This window comes from Thalassophryne amazonica, chromosome 15 (genome assembly GCF_902500255.1).
Source record: "Thalassophryne amazonica chromosome 15, fThaAma1.1, whole genome shotgun sequence".
Lineage (NCBI taxonomy): Eukaryota > Metazoa > Chordata > Actinopteri > Batrachoidiformes > Batrachoididae > Thalassophryne > Thalassophryne amazonica.
The window spans coordinates 22,690,784-22,714,207 of record NC_047117.1 but is presented as its reverse complement, the minus strand read 5'-3'; the positions used below and the strand labels follow the sequence as shown (position 1 = coordinate 22,714,207).

Here is a 23,424-nt window from a genome sequence, read left to right as displayed (position 1 = left end):
TGATGAGCAGTTAAAGGTGTTGGTTTTGTTCTTGCTGGACAAGGTCCACCATGGATTCCAGCCCTTGAGGAAGAAAGTCAAAATCTATGTTGCATCCAACTGTTGCTGAGTTATTACGCCACTGCATACATAGCTGCATGAGCCTGGTCTGTCTTCACCACAATGGATCCACAAATGCTGGGAAAACTATTCTCTGGTGGTGCTATTCTCCTGCACCTATTTATCAATCAATCAATTTTTTTATATAGCGCCAAATCACAACAAACAGTTGCCCCAAGGCGCTTTATATTGTAAGGCAAGGCCATACAATAATTATGTAAAATTATTGTATTGTATAGAGTTGTCAGACAACTCTGGACAGAGTTGTCTGACAAGGAATTTCTCAATTTTTGTCCATGCCAGCATACCAACAAAAATGGAATAGTGAAAATAAATTGATTATGTGAGTGTGATACACTCGCTGTGGATTTCAGTACAGTGCATTAACATTCTCAGTGGTGCTGTAGAAACTGAAAGCGCTGTGGGACTGGATCAGTCTGAGAATTTTGGTGATATTGAAAGGCAAATATCAACCTTCCGATGACATTATGGTGGGACTTCTAACATGGGGGGGGGGGGGGGGGGGGGTGCTCCAACACCATGAAGTACCACTCTAGAGTGGTCTGATTGAAAAATTGCACAGAACTCCACTAAACAATGGCACGAGTAAAAACAACATCATTCATTTACAATCCTTGCACAACAGTCCCCTTTGTCTCTTCCACCACCTGTGTTTTGTTCCCTGCAGACAAAGGGATGCCATCTCACTCCTCTGTGCTCCACTGAATGTCAATGGGGGGGGGGGGGGGGGTGTCATCCAGGGAGCACAGCACATTTTAGCCCTTTTATGTGTCTGACAGGTGATGGTGTAGTGTAACATCCACTGGAGATGCTGTACTCTTCTCCACACCTGTCTATTGTTGTCTTGTTTCCAACAGTAAGACAGTCAGAGACACATAGACATAGCATAGTGGCTGACAAAACAGCGTGCAAACAGCTGGATACAAACGTGAAAGATGCTGCACATAGGAAAGAGTACAAACCCCAAGAGGCACATACAGTATCCAGGGTTTTCTTGTGGCAGTGTGTTCATTTTTGACTGATTAATGCTAAAACTGGCACAGTAAATCATAAAACATGCACTTAGCAATGGTCTTATCTTCACCTGCCAACATCAGTGACGTCTTCATGCTGTAAATAACCAGTGAATCCAAGAGGAGAAGGTCTATCAGAATTTGGACAGTGATACAATTTTTGTAATTTTTCCACTTTGTACCACCACAGTGGAGTTGAAATGAAACATTTAATGTGATAGATAATGTTGACTTTCAGCTTTATTTAACGGGATTCAAACAGTATTACAGTAACTATTTAGGAATTAAAGCAATTTTTATACATGATTCCTCCATTTACTTAAAGTAATTGAGCAAAGTAAGCCTAACAATTATTTTTCCATACAGATGGTCAATTTTACAACTAGTTATCGTCAGACAAGTCAGGGAGCAGATGCATGAGCATTTCCAACTCAGTGAATATGTCCTGGAATTCATTAACCTTAATCATTTAGAAGTTCTGATGGTATGGTATTCTATGGGAAACCTGTCTGGAGTAGGAGTGCCTATGCAAGAAGGAGACTAGTAAGGGAAGCCACCAAGACACACAGGCAACTCTGATGGTGTTATAGGCCTCTGTGGATGTGTTTTGAGAAACTATGTGCACACTGCAACTTTTGTCTGCTATATCTATGGAGCTTCATGTTGCAGCACGGGAGTTTTCTGTAAAACACATGACATTTTAGCTGCAGTTTTTGAAGAAGGCTCATGGGAAACAGAAGGCTAGACTTGATCTGTCTTCTTGTAGCCTACACCACAAGCCTACACCACAAGCACATTTTGATTTTTTTTTCACCCTTTTCATTTCAACTCCACGTAGTGGCGTACAGAGGCAAAATCACAAAAATTGTGTCGATGTCCAAATACTTATGGACCAGATTGTATGTAAAATTTTAATTAAAGCATTTGATGGATGCTTGCTGACACAAGGAAGCATGGCGATACGATTGCTTCACTCACCATCGTCACTATCTGCCAAGATGGTGACCTTGGCTGTTGGGAAGTTGGCGCCCACCTGGCCGCCCATGGGCATACTGAGGCTGACATTAAAGCTCTCGTCCTCTTCATACAGAGAGTCGTCAATGACGATGATCCGGCAGACTTTCTCACGCTCGTGCTTGTCAAAACGCAGCACACTGGTGTGATCTTCAGGGCGGGTGATGTAGTCCGAGTAGGACAGCACAGTGCTGGGTATGGTGCCAGTAGCTGTGCCTGAAGAATTATAGCAGGAAAATAAGGAGAGAAAAGGGAAAATTCAGGGATCTGTGTGGGTTTGGATGTTAGTAATAATGGTACTTTGTTCATACACAAATGGACACAGGGCCCAAAGCAATACCCTAGTATGCGTGTGTAACTGGTTCATCTTATCTCATGCAAAGCACTTTTAGTTGCCTTCTCTATGAAATGTGTTATACAAATTAATCTGATTTGGTTTAATTTTAGAATTTTTGGTACGTCTGCGGTCTACTTGGCTGCATATAGACTAAAAGTGCTGTCCTGTCTTTGAACAAGAATAAACACAGACAGGTTTGACTGACCTTGATGCGTGTAGCAAACTACCATGAGCTCCTGGCTGATGTCTCCTGAGCGTCGGACTGGCACCAAAAGCTCTCCTATATCCTCTTCGATTTTGTACTCTGCTTGTGGAATGAAGACAGTCGACTCTATTTGGGAAGTGAAATGGAGAAAATGATAAATGATAACATCTCATACATTTAAGTCTTTGAATGAAAATGGACAGGATTCATCTAAACATTGGTGTGTACCATCTCCAGGGTCTACAATCTCCACTGTCGCAGTGTCTGGAAACTCCAGCACAGCCATGACTGGATCTGACAGCTGTATCTGAAAGGTCTCAGAGGTCTCAAACTCCTGGTCTGTGAAGACCTTCACCTTCCAGGTTGCTGTCGTCTGGCCAGGGTTAAATTGGACTTGCTTCTGGGCTTTACCACGAAAGTCCTTGTCTTTCTCAGCTGTGCCATCCTTGGTAGCAATGCCTGGGAGTAAGAGATTAAAATGTTTTAAGTAGATTTAGCAGTACTGCTAAAAATTAACAGTTTATTCTTTAGTAATAAAAAAGCATATTGTAACTGGAATAACATGCTGTGTATCCTGGCTTTTGCAAATGATGGCTTTGAAGTGGTCTGTCCCGACACCTGAATGTGAGTCAAGCTGAAAAGTGACCTAGACAAGCAGCTGAAGTTCCCATGAGAGATCACTACAACTTTTCGGAGATCAAAAATTCCCCTGTAATCAACCTGTTTCGGAAACAGCTTTGAAGAGACAGTCAAAGCACAGGGACCTGTCTTCGGCATGTACAGAGGAGGGATGGAGTTGATGTTAGCTGCAGAGGCTCCAGTGGAAAATCTGTTGAGCAATTCATGAAGGTTCCAGCAAGGTAGCCAAGGAACTGGCTGAGGAGACATAGCATGGGAATGTCTGGGTTTGGCTGAGAAAGAATGACGCAAAATGACATAAAAAAGATCATATCGTTGGCTGTAGAGAGAGGTAGGGAGACATTCCTGCCATTGCCCCACCACCTGGAGATTCTGAGACCAGGGGATGCTATCCAGTGAGGTGGAATATAATCTCCAATTCCAAGTACAGTATGTGATGGCAACAAAGCCTTCGGCTGATTTATCATAAAAAAATAATCAGAATAACTGTTGTCAAAGATTCCACTCAACTGACTTGTAACTCATGTAACTGCAAAAGATTATGTTGAATGTAAAGGTTTCATCTTCATAACAGTTAAAAAATGACTTCGGAAATGGGCACACTCAAATATTTTGGAATGTTCTCGAGTATAATTATTTTAAAAATAAATGTACAATGTGCAAAGAAGACAAGAAGGACTTCGAGACAATCTTTGTCTTCATGCACGCCATTCAATGTATAATCACGTTCTCACGCTTGTGAGAGAGCAGTAAGGGCGCTGTGATGCTAATAACAGTTAATTGTTGTTGTTATCAACTAATTTTGCATTCTTTTATTACAAATGAAAATATTTTCTGCTTCCAGTAACATAGTGATGAATTCAATTCCTGTCTTTTGTAAATGCCATGCATGTCTTTGAATGGCAGAGAGAAATTGAGCAGTAGCGTAAAGCATTTAAAACATATGTTCTTCATGTTTCCAACCAGAGGAAGTAAATATTAGGTATGAAACAATGCATTGTGAATAGTGATAATCATATCGTGACACCTCTATCAAATTGTATTTTTTAAAATTTCATATTTAAAATATTATATTTTAATTTTTTTTGTAATTTTCTAAAATATTTGTATTTGTCTAAAAATTCATATTATAAATTGGTATTGTGATGCCTTGAAATGCCAAGTACTGTAAGGAAGAAATACAGACTTCTTGCATAAGAATCATAAATGATTTCTAAACTATATAAATAAGAAACAGTCAATGACAAGGATTACATTTCGTACTTTTAGGTGCCAGCACTTACTGACAAAAGATGTTTCCCCCAGGTAGCCTCTGCGTTTCAGTGTCACCTCCAGGAATTTGGCATCCTCATCCACTAAGTAGTACTCCTTTTCCAGAGATATCCAGGACCAGTTGAGTCGGAATGGCTGAGGCTTCAGTTTGTTGCCACCTAGAAAGAGGACAGGTTTAATCTCACTGGTACTCCTGTGAAAGACAAGACCTATCCACGGCACAGCACAATAAGGAGACAGATTGTTCACATGAGTACTCACTGAGGCGTACAAATTGTGTTCTTTTCCGGACTGAAGGAAACAAATCAAAAGGGCATTATAATTTTGGAAGGGTAACAGGATAACTTAATACCAGGGCTTTCCTAACCCTTGTTTCACTTGGCTTCTCAGTTCCTCTGATCCACCTTCTACCACTTTAAACTGCTCTCTGTTTTAATTCACAGCCATTTTTGAGGGTTCAAGGGAAACTGACATTTTTAACCAAGGTCCTATTTTTTTTATATACTGTTATTGTACAAGGCAAGTTACAAAGGGTCTGTCTGTCTGACTGTCTTACAGAATGAGTCCCTCATTGGTATTCAACTTGCAATGACCCAATGATGAGCAGCAGTGCAGAATGGATTTCATGCTCTGGTAAGCTGCTAACTGTATAACTGTTGATCTTAAATATATACATTTAGTGGGGTAAACGTGCACAGTTACCTCCATTGGGATCTTGTCCATGCTACCAGTCACTTTTAATAATATTTTTGCCTTCGGTGGTGACAAGATGCAGTTTATGAGTGTTTTTAGCCTGCCCCATACGATAACATTAATTAACCTGTTAGCCCATAGCGGTATTTGCATTGTAAATTAATAACAGCACCAATTCATTTCATTTTTGTGCCCTGTAAAAAAATAAATAATAAAAGAAAAAAATCAAACACCTAAGGGCCCTGTCCCACTGGGGAGAGGATTAATTGCGCATGAATTGAGTACACAAATTGCGGGCGTTCGCTGTCGTCCGCAACAAAAATGGCCAAAAATGACAAATGTCCCAGTATGAATTACAGATATATTAATAATATATAGTGAATATATGATGAACAATCACGGTTATATAACGCATGTAGTGAGGAAACTGATCGGACACATTGAGATTATCACAGCAGTATTACGGGTGTATTATGAATGCATCGCGCACATGTTGCGTGTGCACGGCATCTGCATTGCGGTCATAAAATAAGCGCTCTCGGGCCGTCGGCATCACTATTCATACCAACAATACAGCCTCTGGAGCAAGTGCTGGACTTGGACAAGTTGCTGACAGAGTTAATGTTCATGTTGTCATTTGAGGGTTAACTGTTCATGAGTTTGGGGAGTGGGAGGGGGGGGAAGCCGCTCGGGGTGTGAGACGGTGTTTTTTTTTTTTTTTTTGAGAGTGTCACAGAAAACAGACTTCAGTGTGAGTTGTGGCTAAACAGCAACTCTTCCTTTTGTTGGTGTTAAATAAAAGTCCTGGATTGCAGCAGCTATGTCTTTGTGGATTTACACAGCCGGACCGGCACTGACTGGCAGGTATGTCACTTTCTGCCACATATAGTACTTTGGGTTTACGTGACGTGTTTGTTATGCATTCACAGATTGTCCGCAAATCAGCTGCAAAGCAGATGTAATAAAAACGCTTTATTCGTGGCCAAACTGTATGCATTCGGTACAACATATTTTAGTTTGTGATGTGGACATGATGGGCACGATATATATCTGTTTTAAACACTGTCCCGGTCCTCTGCCAAGCCGCAAATCCCCATCAGTTGCGGTTATCGGCGGTTAACGGCAGATATACAGCGCATAAAGTGAGTATGTATTGTGTATGAATTGAGTATGTATGGAGTATGTAAGGCAGATGTCATCCGCATCCAGATTTTTGAGCTACTCAGAAATCCTGGCTGCGGACATGTGTGCCTCTGAGGATGATCACGGGCGTGTTCGGATGACGGCTGACTCATACAGGCATGTTACACGGATATTGCGGATGTTTGGCGAATATGGGCCAATTTTGTGCACAGTCCATACGCAAATCCTCCTAAACGCCAGTGGGACAGGGCCCGAACATCTAAAATAGAGTCTAGGTTGAAAAATGTCAATGTTCCCCTTCAAATGATAGAATGTCAGCAACAGAATAGAAAAAATGGAAATACACACACACATACGTCAGAGTTGGCCCGTTGTGCTCCACACAACCACTGACTGGATTTGTTGGTCCCTTGAATGGAGTATTGATTGCATCTGAGGGTACACTGTCCCACTTGCTACGTCTTCCAACATTATTTAGTTTATGCCTGTTGTATATGTGTGTGTGCATTTGAGACAAAGAGACATTGGTATCTTTTTTCTTTTAAAGACTCAACTCTGACTCACCTTCTCATACTGACTTCTGTTGCCCTCCTTCCTCCCCTTTCCTCTTTTTTTTTTTTTTTTTTTAACCAAAGATGGCAGAGCTCACGTATGAGCCATGAGGTTTCTCTTCAGTGACCTTACTGCTTTGATCTTCCTTTTCTCTGAAGATCATCTTAGCGCTATTTATTCTGCAGCATTTTCAGTGCAGTCTGTTGGACTTTGATTTAGTTTAGAAATTCAAACATTTTGTCTGTAACACAGGTCAGGATTCATGGTGTTGATCATTTTGCACATATGTAGTCAAACTAGGCACGAATCTTCAAAAGATCAGTCACCTGCCACTAATCCCACAACTACAAAACCAATCCAGACTTTAATCCACACTATCTCATGATTCCCGTAATCCTTCTTGGTCTCTGATTTGATACCAGTTGATAAAGTAAATGAGTTTGCGCTCATAAAAGTAGTACTGTACTTAAAAAAAATAAAGAATGACACAACACCATTTTTCCTGACTTAGATGATACGTGGAACTTGTAGCTCTTGCTGACAAACTGCTTAGATTCACTGGATTCTTAGGAGGGGGTTTGGCTCTCCTTAGTGCTGCACGGCTGCTCAAGCTTTCAGGGGCCCTGCTGACCCGACTCTGCTGAACACGATTAGAGAAGCGCACAAACGTGTTTTGAATCACTCGTATAAAGAAGAAATTGGCAGTGAGATAGAAAGTGTGTTCTTCTTCATTGGTCATAATGAGCTTTGCAGTGATTTTCATCAAGCCTATAGGAATATTTGGATCTAACCGGGAATATGAGACATAACATTTTTAAAGCAAAAAAGACAGGGCTAAGACATTTAATACATTGTAATACATTGTTTTTAAAACAGCAAGATATGCCATGGTCATACAGCCGAGTAGCATGAATTTGTTGTAAAGCTTGGGCCAATCCTAGAATCTTTTATAAAAAAAATCCCAGAACAAGCACATGAATTTGTAACACTGAAAAATAAGACATTTTACAAATACATATATTCTGAAGAAACATACATTTTGATTTTGATCTAAATAAAGGCACAAACCAAGAATTATTTGAAAATATTTATAATATCCACACACAGCAGTTTTGTGTGTGTGTGTGGGGGTGGGGGGGTGGGGTGGGTTGTTTTTGGCACTGTGTGTCGTTCCCCATATATACATATATATATATACATATATACATATATATATATATATATATATATATACATATATATACATATATATATATATATACATATATATATATATATACATATATATATATATATACATATACATATATATATATATATATATATATATATATATATATATATATATATATATATATATATATATATATATATATATATATATATATATATATACATATATACATATATATATACATATATATATATATATACATACATATATATATACATATATACATACATATATATATACATATATACATACATATATATACATATATATATATATATATACATATATACATACATATATATATATATAATATATATATATATATACATATATATATATATACATATATACATATATACATACATATATACATATATATATAATATATATATATATATATATATATATATATATATACGAGGGCTGTCAATAAAGTTACGGTCCTTTTTATTTTTTTCAAAAACTATATGGATTTCATTCATATGTTTTTACGTCAGACATGCTTGAACCCTCGTGCGCATGCATGAGTTTTTCCACGCCTGTCGGTGACGTCATTCGCCTGTGAGCACGCCTTGTGGGAGGAGTCGTCCAGCCCCTCGTCGGAATTCCTTTGTCTGAGAAGTTGCTGAGAGACTGGCGCGTTGTTTGATCAAAATTTTTTCTAAACCTGTGAGACACATCGAAGTGGACACGGTTCGAAAAATTAAGCTGGTTTTCAGTGAAAATTTTAACGGCTGATGAGAGATTTTGAGGTGAGACTGTCGCTTTAAGGACTTTTCACGGTGCGAGACGTCGCTCAGCGCTCTCAGGCAGCGTCATCAGCCTGTTCAAGCTGAAAACCTCCACATTTCAGGCTCTATTGATCCAGGACGTCGTGAGAGAACAGAGAAGTTTCAGAAGAAGTCGGTTTCAGCATTTTATCCGGATATTCCACTGTTAAAGGAGATTTTTTTAATGAAAGACGTGCGGACGGGTCCGCGCGTCGGGACGCAGCTGCCGCGACGCTCCGCCACAGGAAAAACACCTCTGTTGAAAGCCTTAAGGACAAGTTGGAACATGTCCTGCCTGTTAAACAATTTCTCATATACTCACTCCACTGAAAGCCATCAAAAGCCGCCTGGATTTTACAAATGGTTATCAACACGGAGGTGTTTTTCCTGTGCCGCCGCACCGCGTTGGCTGCGTCCCGACGCGCGGATCCGTGGCGCATCAGTGCTAATCACTAAGCCGCTGTGCGGCCTTTTTTCCTGTACAATTCCTGAATTATCCTGTAAAATAAACCGGAAATGGACTGCATTTATATAGTGCTTTTCCATTTGCATCAGATGCTCAAAGCGCTTTACACACTGATGGTACTACACACCAGGAGCAATTAGGGGATTAAGGACCTTGCCCAAGGACCCTTAGTGATTTTCCAGTCAGGCTGGTATTTGAACGGAGGATCCTCTGGTCTCAAGCCCAACACTTAACCACTAGACCATCACCTCCCCCAATAATCCTGGGTAATCCTGTAGGATTTTATAGGAAATAATTGTTATAAAATTCCAAAGGTAATTCTGTTTGTATCCCCATAGTTATCAAGATGGGTGGACAGAGATGTCTGGACACAAATGCAGGACTCGACAAAGCAGCTCTGGTTTTCCAAAGCATATACTGTATGATTAAGCAGGGTCCGGTATACAAAAAGGCCGTCCAAAAACAGCAAACAAATCAGGTACATAAGGCAATAAGATGTGGTCGAAAAGACAGGTGGGTGGTCAGAAAGCACAACGTGGCAAGCAGGACTAGAAAAACACAAGAACAGAGCTGGAAGCGAAGGCATAAATCACAGTTATCTGGCGAGGGACTAGTGCAACCAGTAAAGCTTATATACACCCTGGTGATGAGCTGCAGATTAGAAACAGGTGTGTGGAAAACTCCAGAATAGGGTGTGGCCCAAACAGTGTGCCCCGCCCACCACCAAGCACAAAGAAAGACAGACAAGAGAGATAGGGAAAGACAAAGCCCAAGCAGGAAAAGCCCAGCAAGACAAATCACAAACTGAAAAAAACAATCAAACCTAAGATAAGAAGAACAAACTGAAAAACATGACACAAAAAATCCAGATGATGACAGTTGGATTTTTCTGCCTCAATCCTATAGGAAAAAGGTGTTTCAATTTCTGATAGACATTCTATCAGAATCATATTGACAAAAAACCCATCAGATCCCTATAGGATGTTTGAGTAGGGTGGTGCCGTGTGGCGATGCGTCCACCACACTGAAGAACCATCTTGGGTCTTCAATGACAACCGGCCAGGCAGACCATCAGTCTATCTCCACCTCTTGAAAGTGTCCATGTATCTGTCATAATTGGGTGAAATGTGGACTTTGTGTCGCCATCTATCCAGGGACGCCACAAATGAGGGAAAAATAACGCCAATTTTTACCATTCTTATACGAAAATTAGTTAATACTGTTTATCTTTTAACATAAAATAAATATAAGCCTATAATGATTTCACTGAATAGCAAAGCCTATTAAATAATAATGATGATAATAGTTTCCTTGTTGCCCACCCCCTCTAAAGTGTCTGATGAGCTCTTCAATTTCAATTTCAATTTATTTTAATTTATATAGTGCCAAATCACAACAGAGTTGCCTCAAGGCACTTCACACAAGTAAGGTCTAACCTTACTAACCCCCAGCCCTTCTGGGTCATTACATCATTGCGGCATAACAACGTCAAAATGGCCCAATCTGCCCTGGTGTCTGGTGTCGCAATCTGACACCAGACACCAGGGCCGGCTGTGGTTTGTTAATTCATATTTTTGGGGAGTGCGAGGTGGTTCTCATAATGGTTTGCTTTGGTTTGGCTTAAAAGTTTGTATTTCCTCAGTAATCGTGCATTAAGTGGACCGACCGACACCTGCTAAGAGTGCTAACACGGGTAGCATACAATATTAAATAAGACGAGTTTTACGCAGCATCAATATTGCAACACAGACGTCTTAGATGATCCGCTAGGATGTTTCACTGCACAACCAGAAGTATTATTCCAGTACCGTAACTTCCAGACGAAAGAGCGCACCTGAATATAAGCAGCACCCACCAATTTTAAAAAGAAAAAAAGGTATATAAATAGGTCCCACTTGTCTATCAGCCGCAGGCCTACACATTGTAACATGAGAGATTTACACAGAAAGATGTGAGACAGAAAGATTTTTTAACTTTTAAATGCTTTTTCTCCTGAAGGTGTTCCACGTAAATGTCTACCAGTATGGCATCCAGCTAGCACGGTCTCGCGCAGCGTCTCCGCTCCACACAGAGAACTGAATAACTTTAACTTTTTTTTTCTTTGTGGATCATGAGATAATTTCATTGCGTGCAGCCAGTATCGCCTGGTGTCTGTGGTAAATGAGGCGCTGTGACTGTTACAACTTGTGGCGCAAAGACAGAGACCAGCTGGGGAAGGGTGGGGGGAGAAGGCTCCGCTGACTATTCTAACAGTGCAACTGTGGCGCAAAGTGCCCGAGAGGGACTTTTCTTCAGCCACGACAAGGAATTAAAGTATTTTCAGATGTCGTTTTCCAAAATCAGGAGGCTTTATGTGGATAATTTTTCTTCAGGGCGTGTTGATGAATCCATTAAAATGAACAGGTAAGACTTTATATTTACTTTGTGTGTGAATTTACACCGCATGAGGATCGCAGCTTTCAGCCAATCAATGGACAGCATGAGAAAGCTGTAAAAATCCATAAATTAGCCGCATCATTGTTTAAGCCGCAGTGTTCAAAGTGTGTGAAAAAAGTAGCAGCTTATAGTCTGGAAATTACAGTAATAAAATACTCCAAACAGACTCAAAAGTGAGTGGCTCCATTTCAGTGGGAGACTAGAGGAAGAATTTCTTCTTCTTTCGAGTTTATTGGCGGTTTGCAAACCAACTCAGTGCATTACCGCCACCAACTGTTGGGGTGTGGCGTATTAATAGAATCTGACGTAAGCTATATTAATATGGAGATAAGGGAGGGGAGAAAACAAGTGGTGGAAATTACACTGTCCTATTCTTTTGAATAACCTGTTCCCTTTAAATATGCCAGTACATGCCTAGAGCTGGTGGTGTAAGTGTAGAAAAAGAAAGTAATTCCTGAAGTGTTAAACTGTTCTGTCCTAGTGCTCTGACATTGTCTAATAGTAGCCCAGTCTCGAGCTTTTTTTTCGTGCTCTGTCATGAAATGAGTCGCGTTTTCATGACACATTTGTTTGTTTTGAGGACAAAGACAGAGGCACAGTAAAAATCCAAGACAGAAGTACAGCAAAAATAATATTAATTATTTTTCCCTTGCATTGCATCAGGTAGCTAGCATTGTTATCGTACCTTTATCCATGGTTTGCTAATTCCTAAAGCATTTTGGAGTGAGGTTCGCCAAAACCAACCTACCCAAAATAAACTGTGTTTTGTTGGGGTGGGAATAGTTGATAGAGGCTTTGAGTCAATGTCAATCTCAGCGTCTGTTTACATTTTTATTGAAATGTCATGTGGTTAAGCAAAGCTAAAGTTTTCTCTGCTTGTAATAGCTAAAAAGTTCTCGGCTAAAAAATGCTGCCTCCACCTGTGTGTGGGTGGTGGAAGGGTGGGGGGCCCCATTTAAAATCTTGCCTAGAGCACCAAATTGGTTAGGACCGGCACTGCAGACAGGCATAGACTAAGACACACAGATGGATGCTGCATCGTAATACTCATACTAGTATACTATATATAAAAGGCAAAAGGCAGTATGCACAATCCATAGGTTGTCCAGTGCTCAGTCTGTAGTAGTTGTCATTTGGTGCCCAGATTCTGTACTACCTCCATAGCACACAAATGGACTGTACACTATCCAATGATGCAGCTGGAGCCTGGTAACTGAAGAAGAAGAACCTCCTGGGAAAATTCAAAGGCGATAGCGGACAAATGTGAAAACTGTAGAGACATCCAATGGACAGTAGAACTACAGTGGCGGTGTGTGGATGTACACCCCCCTATGTTCTGCCTTTAGAATCATTTTCATAACCTGGAATTATGATGTCTGGTTAAAATAATAAAGCTGCAAGTTGTCCTTGAACCTTTTCTTGAATATGCACTGCTTCCTACAGGAGGACATGAATAGAATCTTTGACGTGGAACTAAGTAGAAGTTAAATTCTGTTGGAAATACCGTCATACCAATGTGATGGACAATGAAAAAAGGAAAGTCTCTGACAAATCTGAATTATTAAATCGTCTCTGGGGTGGGGGGGTGGGGGGGGTGGGTTTGCGTTGGCAGGTTGATATGACAAGTATCTTAGCAGCTATCATCAAGGAGTATCAGATAAACATGACACAAGCAAAACATGACATATAATTTGATATCAGGCATCTGGAAGATTAGCTTGAGCTGTGATGTTTGACAGACTGCTGGCACATCTTTGATAATAAGAGAAAGAATTGAAAAATGGCACTACACAGATTACCCCTGGTCTTTTCCTGAAACTGTGTTCAGTATCTAACTGGAGATGTGGAATAAATAGTCTCTTTCTTGCAAAACGTTCCCTCCCCTTGATCACATGGAGCAGACTGACAGCTGTACTCTGCACACCTCCTCCCCAAGGGTTCTCCTTCCTCCTGGTGTCAGCTTTGTGCACCAATAGGCTGAACAACTGAGAGGGACAGCAGGCGACAGACTGGGTGGGTCGGATCCTCTGCCACTGCGCCCCTCCCTGCCTGCCTTCACATTATTCACACAAGTGCCAGTCTCCCATTCCCTGCCTTCTTTTGTATATCAATCAATCAATCAACTTTTTTCTTATATAGCGCCAAATCACAACAAACAGTTGCCCCAAGGCGCTCCAATATATCAAAAGTGCTGTCAGACACTGAGACAGAAGCTGGCATGTATCTCAGCAAATCGGGAAATAATCAGAATGCCAAGTTCCTCAGCAGGCCTTTACTCTAAGGCAAACATGAGCACACATACTGTGTAGAAAATAGAAAAATAACAAAAGACTTTTGAGAAAAAAGCACGTGCACAGTGTGGTAAATCTGCGTCAAGCAGGCTATCCTAAAAACGGCATGACTGTGCATAAAAGAGACAAGTGAGGGAAACCATCAAGGCATTCAGGTCAACATGAAGGGTCAAGGCCTGATTGCAAAGACAGTAAAAAAAAAAGACAGAAAGATCCAGGGATCTGCAGTGTTGAAGCTGGTCTCCTCTGGTGGAGGAGGTGCTGTTCTCCTGCCATTGCAAAGATTCTTTGTTTCAACCTGGGAAACAAGTGTCATCCCTATGAACTCAAAGAAAATCCCACTCTGGAAAGGAACCAGCGATCTCTTGACTTGCAACAATTACAGAGGTATTACACTGCTCTCTGTACTGGGAAAGGTGCTTGCAAGGATTATTCTTAACAGGCTTCAGTCCCATTTACTTGTCCCTCAGTGACTGTCTGGCTTCACAAGAAAAACCCAAAAGGTCAACCACTGACCACAATATTCCTCTGTATGTACTATGTAAGTACTCATTGAACACGAGCATGGATATTGGCCATAATTCTTTTCTGCAGACCAGATTACTGAGTGGATAAGGAGCTGGTCTGCCTGTCTGTGTCTTTGGACAAGACGCTTAATCTACATTGTACCAGTTCCAAGCTGTAAATGTTAGGGATGCACCGATCCCGATACCAGTATCGAGTATCGGCTGATACCATATCCATTTACTTGTACTTGTAATCATAAAACTTCACCGATACTACGACACCCAATACCACTTTACAGCAGCGTGATGTCAACCTCTCAACAGGGGATTTTCACACACTACCACGCTCTGTAATTTCTGGGCTATAAACTGCTAATTTTCAACAATGATGTGGCAAATTTATTGATTTTTACAGGCTTTCATGTAATTTACTCATAAATCGAAATACATCCATCAATGCTGTCCATTGATTGGCTGAAAGCTGCATGTTCTCATGCGGAATAAATTCACAAATTGAGTAAATATAAAGTCTTACCTGTTTGTTTCACTGGAATTCATCATCACATCCTGAAGAAAAATTATCCACATAAAGCTTCCTGATTTTGGAAAACAACATCTGAAAATACTTTAATTCCTTGTCGTGGCTGAAGAAAAGTTCCTCTGTGACATCGCACTTTGTGCCACAGTTCCTCTGTCAGATCATGCTTTCAGTGGCAGAGGTTGTCCATCAGGTGGCTGAGTTGCAGCTCCTGGTGTGGCTATCCAGGCAGATGTGAGACCAGTTTGGTGTGCTACAGGTGTAATCCATTTTTTGGATGTCTGTGGTGCTGCGAGCAGAGTCCCCCCCCCACAGGCTGCACTTTGCGCCACAATTTGAAAGAATCACTGCGCCTCATTATGTTTCAGTTACTATGTTTCAGTTTCTATCTGCATGCGATAAAATTATCGCATGATCCACGAAGAAAAAAAAAAAAAAAAATTACTTAGCTTTGCATCTGTGTGTAGCGGAGACGCAACACCATGTGTGTGCGCGATGCCATGCTCCTCAGTATCTACATGTTCCACCTTTGGGGAAAAAAACATTTACGGTATGTATTTGTGTATGTTGTAAATACTTGTTTAACTAAAAGTAAAAAAAAGTAGTGTGGAGCGTGAAATGCTGTTTAGCTCAGTGTCACACATTGTAGATGAAAACAGAAACAGACATAACAGAGAAATCTCTTTTCATCAAAAAGAAGGTGCCTCTCACATTTTCAAAAAAAGTCTTAGTCCTCACAGGCATAAGTGATGAACAATTTCAGTTCTGTTGGTGTAGGATTATAGATAATTTTGTAGTGCTGAAGTTCACAGGTTACTTTTAAGTGAGATGTCTGGCAGTGTCATGTTAAGAAACACACGGTTAATGTTAAAAGACAATTTGTTATAGTCAAAAAGTGAAGTTACATAATTTAAGTGAAATGTTTGCAGTGCAGTTTGTAAATAAAAAGAAAGCTATTCATATTGGTGCTCTGTATTGACGAGTACCCAAATGTATGCACTCGTACTTGTACTCAGTCTGGAAAAAAATGGTATTGGTGCATAGTAAGTGGATACTGGCCTTGGCTGGGGAAGTAATCTGTGTTGGACTGCCGTCCTGTGCAGGGCGAGTCGTAGACTCTCATCTGCTTGATGCTGCTGAATCTGGGGATAAGCACCAGCACCAAAGGGCTTGAGGACCTAATGTAGGACTTACTTCTTTGCAGTCAAAGTTGGTTTTTAGTTGCATTTGATTTGCGCCAATAGGCTTCTCTCTGAGACATCTTGAAAATTTACAGTATCTCCAAAAAGCTGCTGGACATCATAGATGATCTATACACAGGTCCTGTGGAGCAACTGCAGACTTCTACCAAGTGAAATCTGGCATTCATCAGCAATGTGTTCTGGCTTTGGCTCCTTTCAATGGTTACATAGGTGCCAGGAAAGGTTTACTGACCTTCAATGTGCAGATGATGCTGTTACTTTTGTGGAATTAACAGTTGCCCTGATTGCAGTACTTGAGACGCTGAGTGAGAATTCAGAATGTATGAGTTTGTGATTTTCCTGGATCAAGACTAAACTCCAGGCTTTCAATGACTTCCTGGCCATCAGAAGTGTATCTGTATGCAGTGAAAGAGTCAAACTTGTGGAGACATTCACTTATTTTGGCAGTGATGTTGTTCATGTGTCTACAGCTTCAGTCTTTAAGATTGAGAGATGCCTGGGAAGAGCTTGTGGAGTCACGAGGTCCCTGAACAGAGGTCTTTGATACCTTTGTAGGAGAATGAAGGTCCAAGTCTTTAGGGTCCTTGTCTTACTGAATCATTGTGAGGCTTTGATGCTAACCAGTGGCCTAAGGCAGTGCCTGGATGTTTTTGTAAGAAGACTCTTCAAAGAATCCTTGGGTATTACCGGAGTGACTTTGTGTCAAACAAACAGTTACTGAGTCTCAGATGAGGCGTATTACTTCCACTGTGAGGGAATGTTGGCTGTGGCATTTTGGCCATGTGGTGTGATTCTTTGGGCATGATTCAGAACATAGGTGGCTCAGTGTTGAGGATCCCAGCAACTGGACCTGTCTGCAGCAGATAGATGGCTATGTTCCAGATATAGTCATGGGCGGATCCTGTATGTCTCCAGGGCTCCAAGGTGAGCAAAAAAGATTATGGCTGATCCTTCCCATCCAGGACAGAAACTTTTTGTCACCCTCCCCTGTGGCAGGAGGCTGAAGTCCAACAGGACCCAAACCTCAAGAAACAAAAACAGCTTCTTTCCATCCACAGCTAGACTCATAAACAACATCAGAGACCCCACTTACTCTGCCTCCCTCCCCCACTACCATAATGAACAGATTGGTCATCCTGCACTGAAAGGGACTGTACTCCAGTCACCTGTTTTGCATGGTCCCATTCCATTATGGCTTATTTATTTAACAGTGAATATAGTTTTGTCTATTTGACTCTTTTTACATATAGAAGTGTTTTCTTTTCTTATTGTTTATGCACCAATAACACCAGATCAGATTCCTTGTATGTGCGAACTTACTTGGCAATAAATTCAATTCTGATTATATGAATGGGTGGTTGTCATCCAGGACCCAAGGCGGGTTCCACAGTGTGGTGGATGTGGTGACATGTAGGTTTCCATTTGATAGCATAATGATTATACTTTTAATACTAATACTAATAATGATTATACTTTTATTTTCCTATAGTATGCTAACAGAGTTACTTTAGATGGATACCAGTAGACTCATAGCTTCTGCTTCTATAGCTTAGTCTACTAACTATATTTGATTTTACTACTAGTCTACATACTAAATTACCTATACTACAATCTTGTCCTGTGATGTCTTATCCTTCTTATGTCTTATTATTTATTATATTAGATATACCTTTTTCTTGAGCTGCTTGGGTGGGTAGGGAGAGTTCCCATGGGATAAAAAAGCTTTTTAATCTACCATCCCTGGTTCTCAAGACCAGGCACCTAAGTGGCTCTACTTTACTCTTTTCTACTCCCCTATTTTACTTTTCATTTTTAGATATTTAGATATACCTTTGTGGCATAGCTCCACCTTAGAATTGGAATATAATATATAAGATATACCTTACTGAATTTTCATGTGGCACCAGTGCATGCTCCTAGACCTGATTTATTGACTTGACTTCATCTTATACAGTGGAATTAGCGCTATGATTGTCAAAGAACTTTCCTTGTCCAAACATCCTTTGACAGCACGTTCCTCTGGGTCACATTTCAACCCTGTCTCATGGCATTTCATGATGGCATCACGAAAAGAAATGTATTAGTTCATAATACCATCATGAAAATGTGGCGCCTTTTGTGCCAGGAGCAGAAATTCATTTTGTGATGGTATCAGGAAATGCGGGGTGACGTGCCGGGGGTGGGGGTGGGGTGCGCTGTGGGAGCTATGGTTTTGGTTTGGGGAAGTGAGAGTGTTAGGTTATGGTTAGTGTTAGGCTAGGGTTAGAAATAGTAAAATAAAAAATAAAGTGTCACGAAAATGTGACTTGTTTCGTGAAGGGAGCATGAAAAAAAAAGCGTGAGACACAGCAGCGCTGCACCATACATAGATGCAGATAGACAGTGGGTCAGCCAGGAGATATCCTTGGAAAGGAAGGTCAACGGTAGGCTTAAACATTTACCAGCATGACGCAAGAAAGAGCAACCTTCTAATAATATCCTCATCAAGTGACAGACAGCGCCATTATTGCATTTCCTCCTAAATCATTCTGCTGATATAAATACCGGGGAGGTTTCAAGCAACTATGCTTGGCATTTGAATACCAGAATATATGTTTTTTTTAACACTATGACTAATACAAGGTCTTGATTAAGATAGATGATTAGAATGCTCAAGCGCATCCTCGCATTTTTAATATGAAGCTGAAAGTAGGTTCCTTTGTGCATTCCAAAAAATTCATTTCTGGAGTGATTTGTATTAATCCATCAGGACACCTGCAACATGTGCTGTACATTGACACACGAGAGTGAGTAAATCCCTGCTGCAGTGCAGAGACGTGATACCTGCAGGATGTTGCAAATCATATTTTGACAGTACATGACACCTGCATCCTCTTTGATGCTTGTTTAACATACTTGTGGCAGAGATCAAGTTCGAGTCAGTTAAAGCTGAATTGGAGTTACGACCAGAACGGGGGGATTGGAACACCAGGGAAATGATCACATTACAGGTACAATTGGAACTGATCAATTCTCCTTTCCATTTTATTAATTTAGATTATTATGTTAAGGTTTTACACTGGGAAACAGCATTTTTAATAAGGTGAGAGCCATTGTTTTCTGGATGGGGGTGGGGTGTAAAATAAAAATTCCCCTAAAAAAGTGTATTTTTACTCTTTCATCATTTTGAAGCAGAGGATCATAACATTAATTTGTTTGTACAAAAAAGTCAAATCATAAAACTGAAATGAGCTTAATTTTAAAGTCCTTCTCTGTCATTTGAGAGTGTTGTAGTAAAGTATTTCCTTGATAGATCAGATGTTTTATTAACTTTCATCTAGAAATGGCAAGAAGTGTGCCTAAAATAACAACTCTTATTTTTCCTCATGCTGCTGAAGAATGGAAAAACTAAAGCAGATTACATTTCTTTGATAGTCATACAAAGAAGTGCTTCCACAAAATAAATGTTTTACATTTTGTTGGGCTTTTAAACATTTTGAATCATGAACCGATGCCGATATCAGTGAGACAGATGGTGAGGATTTTGAAGAGGGTTTCTCAGATAATCAGTGGCGTAATACTTGATTGTAGGGGTTAGCTTGGTGCTTCCTTTTAGGAGTTTGCATATAAATGGAATAAATCGGAATATTTTATAGAGATTGGCTGCCTTGTTCATTTGTCCCTTATGAATTATGAGGCACCTTTTTAGAAAATCTCTATTTTGGAACCCCGTGTGAATGCAGGGTTTCAAAATTATGTAAGGATGCAAGACACGTAGCTATAGGCACAACTGATCTGGATTTTCTGATCATGAAGTAGATCTTCTACTTCTGTAAGCTGTTATATAGAAAGCATGTCCATCCACCAAAGGCCCAAAATATCCAACCTGTCAAACTCAAAAACAGATTTTTACCAAAGGCCATCAAATATGGCCACTGGGTATTGCAAATGCTTTGCATCCATCCGTCTGTCTGTGCTCAACATAAGTTCAGTCTTATTACTGCCACAGTCTTCAAATTCACAGGGAACATTCTTGAGACACAGACCTTGGGCTATTTCAAAGATAGCTAACTTGATGTATTTTAGAGGTTAGAAAAGTCATATTCTGTTCTTATTTTTATGGTATGATCTCATGGATGCTAGCATGGTGATGTCACCTCCTGGTGTCGCTAGCTGCTAATTTTGCTTCATTTTTTGGCTAAATATAACATTTTTTCACATACGAGGTCTGTCAATAAAGTATAGGTCCTTTTTATTTTTTTCAAAAACTATATGGATTTCATTCATATGTTTTTACGTCAGACATGCTTGAACCCTTGTGCGCATGCGTGAGTTTTTCCACGCCTGTCGGTGACGTCATTCGCCTGTGAGCACTCCTTGTGGGAGGAGTCGTCCAGCCCCTCGTCGGAATTCCTTTGTCTGAGAAGTTGCTGAGAGACTGCTGAAACCGACTTCTTCTGAAACTTCTCTGTTCTCTCATGACGTTCTGGATCAATAGAGCCTGAAATGTGGAGGTTTTCATCATGAAACAGGCTGACGACGGCGCCTGGGACCGCTGCGCGACGTCTCGCATCGTGGGAAGTCCTTAAAGCGACAGTATCACCTCAAAATCTCTCATCAGCCGTTAAAATTTTCACCGAAAACCACCTTAATTTTTCGAACCGTGTCCACTTTGATGTGCCTCACAGGTTTAGAAAAAATTTTTGATCAAACAAAGCGCCAGTCTCTCAGCAACTTCTCACACAAAGGAATTCCGACGAGGGGCTGGACGACTCCTCCCACAAGGAGTGCTCACAGGTGAATGACGTCCCCGACAGGCGTGGAAAAACTCACACATGCACACGAGGGTTCAAGCATGTCTGACGTAAAAACATATGAATGAAATCCATATAGTTTTTGAAAAAAATGAAAAGGACCTATACTTTATTGACAGCCCTCGTATTATGTAAAAGCTAGTGAGAAATAAACACTTCTAAAACCAAATACGCTGTTTTTGTAACCTGATAACACCTCTGGAGTGATTTGCAAGATATATCGTGGACGTCAGCGTGCACGCTAACTTCTGCTCTTGTCAAAAGCTCATGTACACGTAGGCATGGCCTCCAGCAGACACCGTTAAAAAGGTAAATGTTGTTTATGATTGATTGGTTGGTTGATTGATAGAGGGGCTTTATTGAACATGTCCAGATTGTACGTAACACAGTAGGATATTAATAATTAATTAAACAACTGCAAATTATAAAGAAGACAATGCTCATACGGCCAAGGGTATTACAGCATTGCATTATATTTAACATTTCTCAGCTCCACCGTGAAAATGAATCATATCTTTTTCAGGCCAGTCTCCAATCTTTAATCAAATGTTGTGAAATGTAATTTTAGTTTTTAAGTAATGGGGTTGACGGCTTGGTTTGCATCAACAGCTCTGTCATCTGAGCACAGATAAGAATAACTGCTGCAGCCATGCATCATGTCTCCCACTCCCCGCAGCCCTCCAACTGCATAAATCAATACAGAAAAAAAAGAGGATGTAAGCAGAAAGATGGAGGTGTAGGATGAGGTGCACACAAAACAGAAAAAATAGAGAGGTGAAAACATGAATATGCCCTCCACCCAAAAAAGTGGGTTTATTTAGAAGTGTGTGGTGAAGGTGTGTGTGTGTGTTTTTTTTTTGTGGGGGGGAGTGATGTCTGGTCATAAGGGGTCTTGACTGTGGCACCATTACTCCGTAAATCACCTGGTGCCTGTTGACGTGGATGACATGTAAGATCCAAAAACACAGGAAGTTGGTATGTACAGTAACATGGCTGCAAGACAGTCGGCCACTGATGTAAACCTGTCCACCGACGTAAAAAAAAATCTAACAACAGAAAGTACAATTGTGTCCAAATCTACTGCCATTTTTATTAATTTAATTACATTTTTTTGGGGGGGGGGGGGGGGGTGATCAGTATCATTACTCTTTTGAAAAGGCATCCTCACAGTTATCTTTGAGAGATTGGGTTGGATTTCTATGGAGCTGAAAGTGGAGTCGTGCAGGGCTTTGAAATGGTATACCCCCAACCCCACCCCACGTACACACCTGTCTACTCTAGATACAACTTTAGTGTCTAAACCATTCGACTGGAGTCTAGAGTCTCTGTGTCACTGTGTTCCTCTTTTAGCTCTGAATGTTCACGTAGTCTCTACATCAGGGTCTGTAATCCCCCTCTGGTGCTGGAAAAATATATTGTTGTGATGGGAAAAGACCAACTGAACCAACCGTATCTCATGCCATTTCATGATGGCATCACGAAAGGTAAATTACTTTATGGTTTGTGATACCGTCACAAAAAGTGCCACATTTTGTGATGGTATCACAAAATGTGGGGTGACGCAGTGGGGGTAAAGGTTAGGGGAAGGGAGAGGGTTAAGTTAGGGTCAGGAGAACAGGTAGGGTTTGAAATAGTAAAAAAAAAACAACAACCGAATCACAAAAATGTGACTCATTTCGTGATGGGAGCACAAAAAAAGAAAAGCATGAGACTGGGTCTGACTGAACTTATGTTTGTATTTCCTTTTTTAATCTGTTCATTAGTTTAATTAGTATTGTAATGACATATAAAAGTTGTCTTGCATTTATTTTTATAAGAATATGGAGAACACTGGGTCCCAATATCTCATGATTTGATTAATTTTATGATTCATTTCTTTTATGAAGTGCCAGAAAACAGCAAAACCTTGTTTGACCGACTGTTCAAAGCTGACTGTTGACAGAGAGGATTTTTATTCTTGACAGATCCTTTGATGAAAAGAGTTGATCATAAATTTTATTCTGACTAACTAAACCATTAATCAACTTATTGTGTCAATCATACCCTAACCAATCATACCCTAACCAAAAGATAAAGAAACCTGTCTCAACATGTCCGACAGTAAATAGAGGTTTCTTTCTTAGCCTCTGGCCCACGAGTCCTTGGCCTGATAGACAAGAAAATACGAGAGCTGTATAACTAGTAATTATCACTGGAATAT

The 23,424-nt window shown here is 40.4% G+C and overlaps 1 protein-coding gene across 1 annotated transcript in view; it reads right to left on the bottom strand.

The window, feature by feature from the left end:
• The window catches only part of frem3 (Fras1 related extracellular matrix 3), a 58,194-nt gene that overhangs the window by 20,758 nt on the left and 14,012 nt on the right, over window positions 1-23,424 (bottom strand). The window contains exons 3-6 of the mRNA XM_034189319.1: window positions 4,612-4,758; window positions 2,918-3,148; window positions 2,690-2,815; window positions 2,112-2,363 (exon numbers count right to left, since the gene is read on the bottom strand). Coding sequence (XP_034045210.1) covers window positions 2,112-2,363; window positions 2,690-2,815; window positions 2,918-3,148; window positions 4,612-4,758 — 756 coding nt within the window. The remainder of the gene's footprint in view (window positions 1-2,111; window positions 2,364-2,689; window positions 2,816-2,917; window positions 3,149-4,611; window positions 4,759-23,424) is intronic.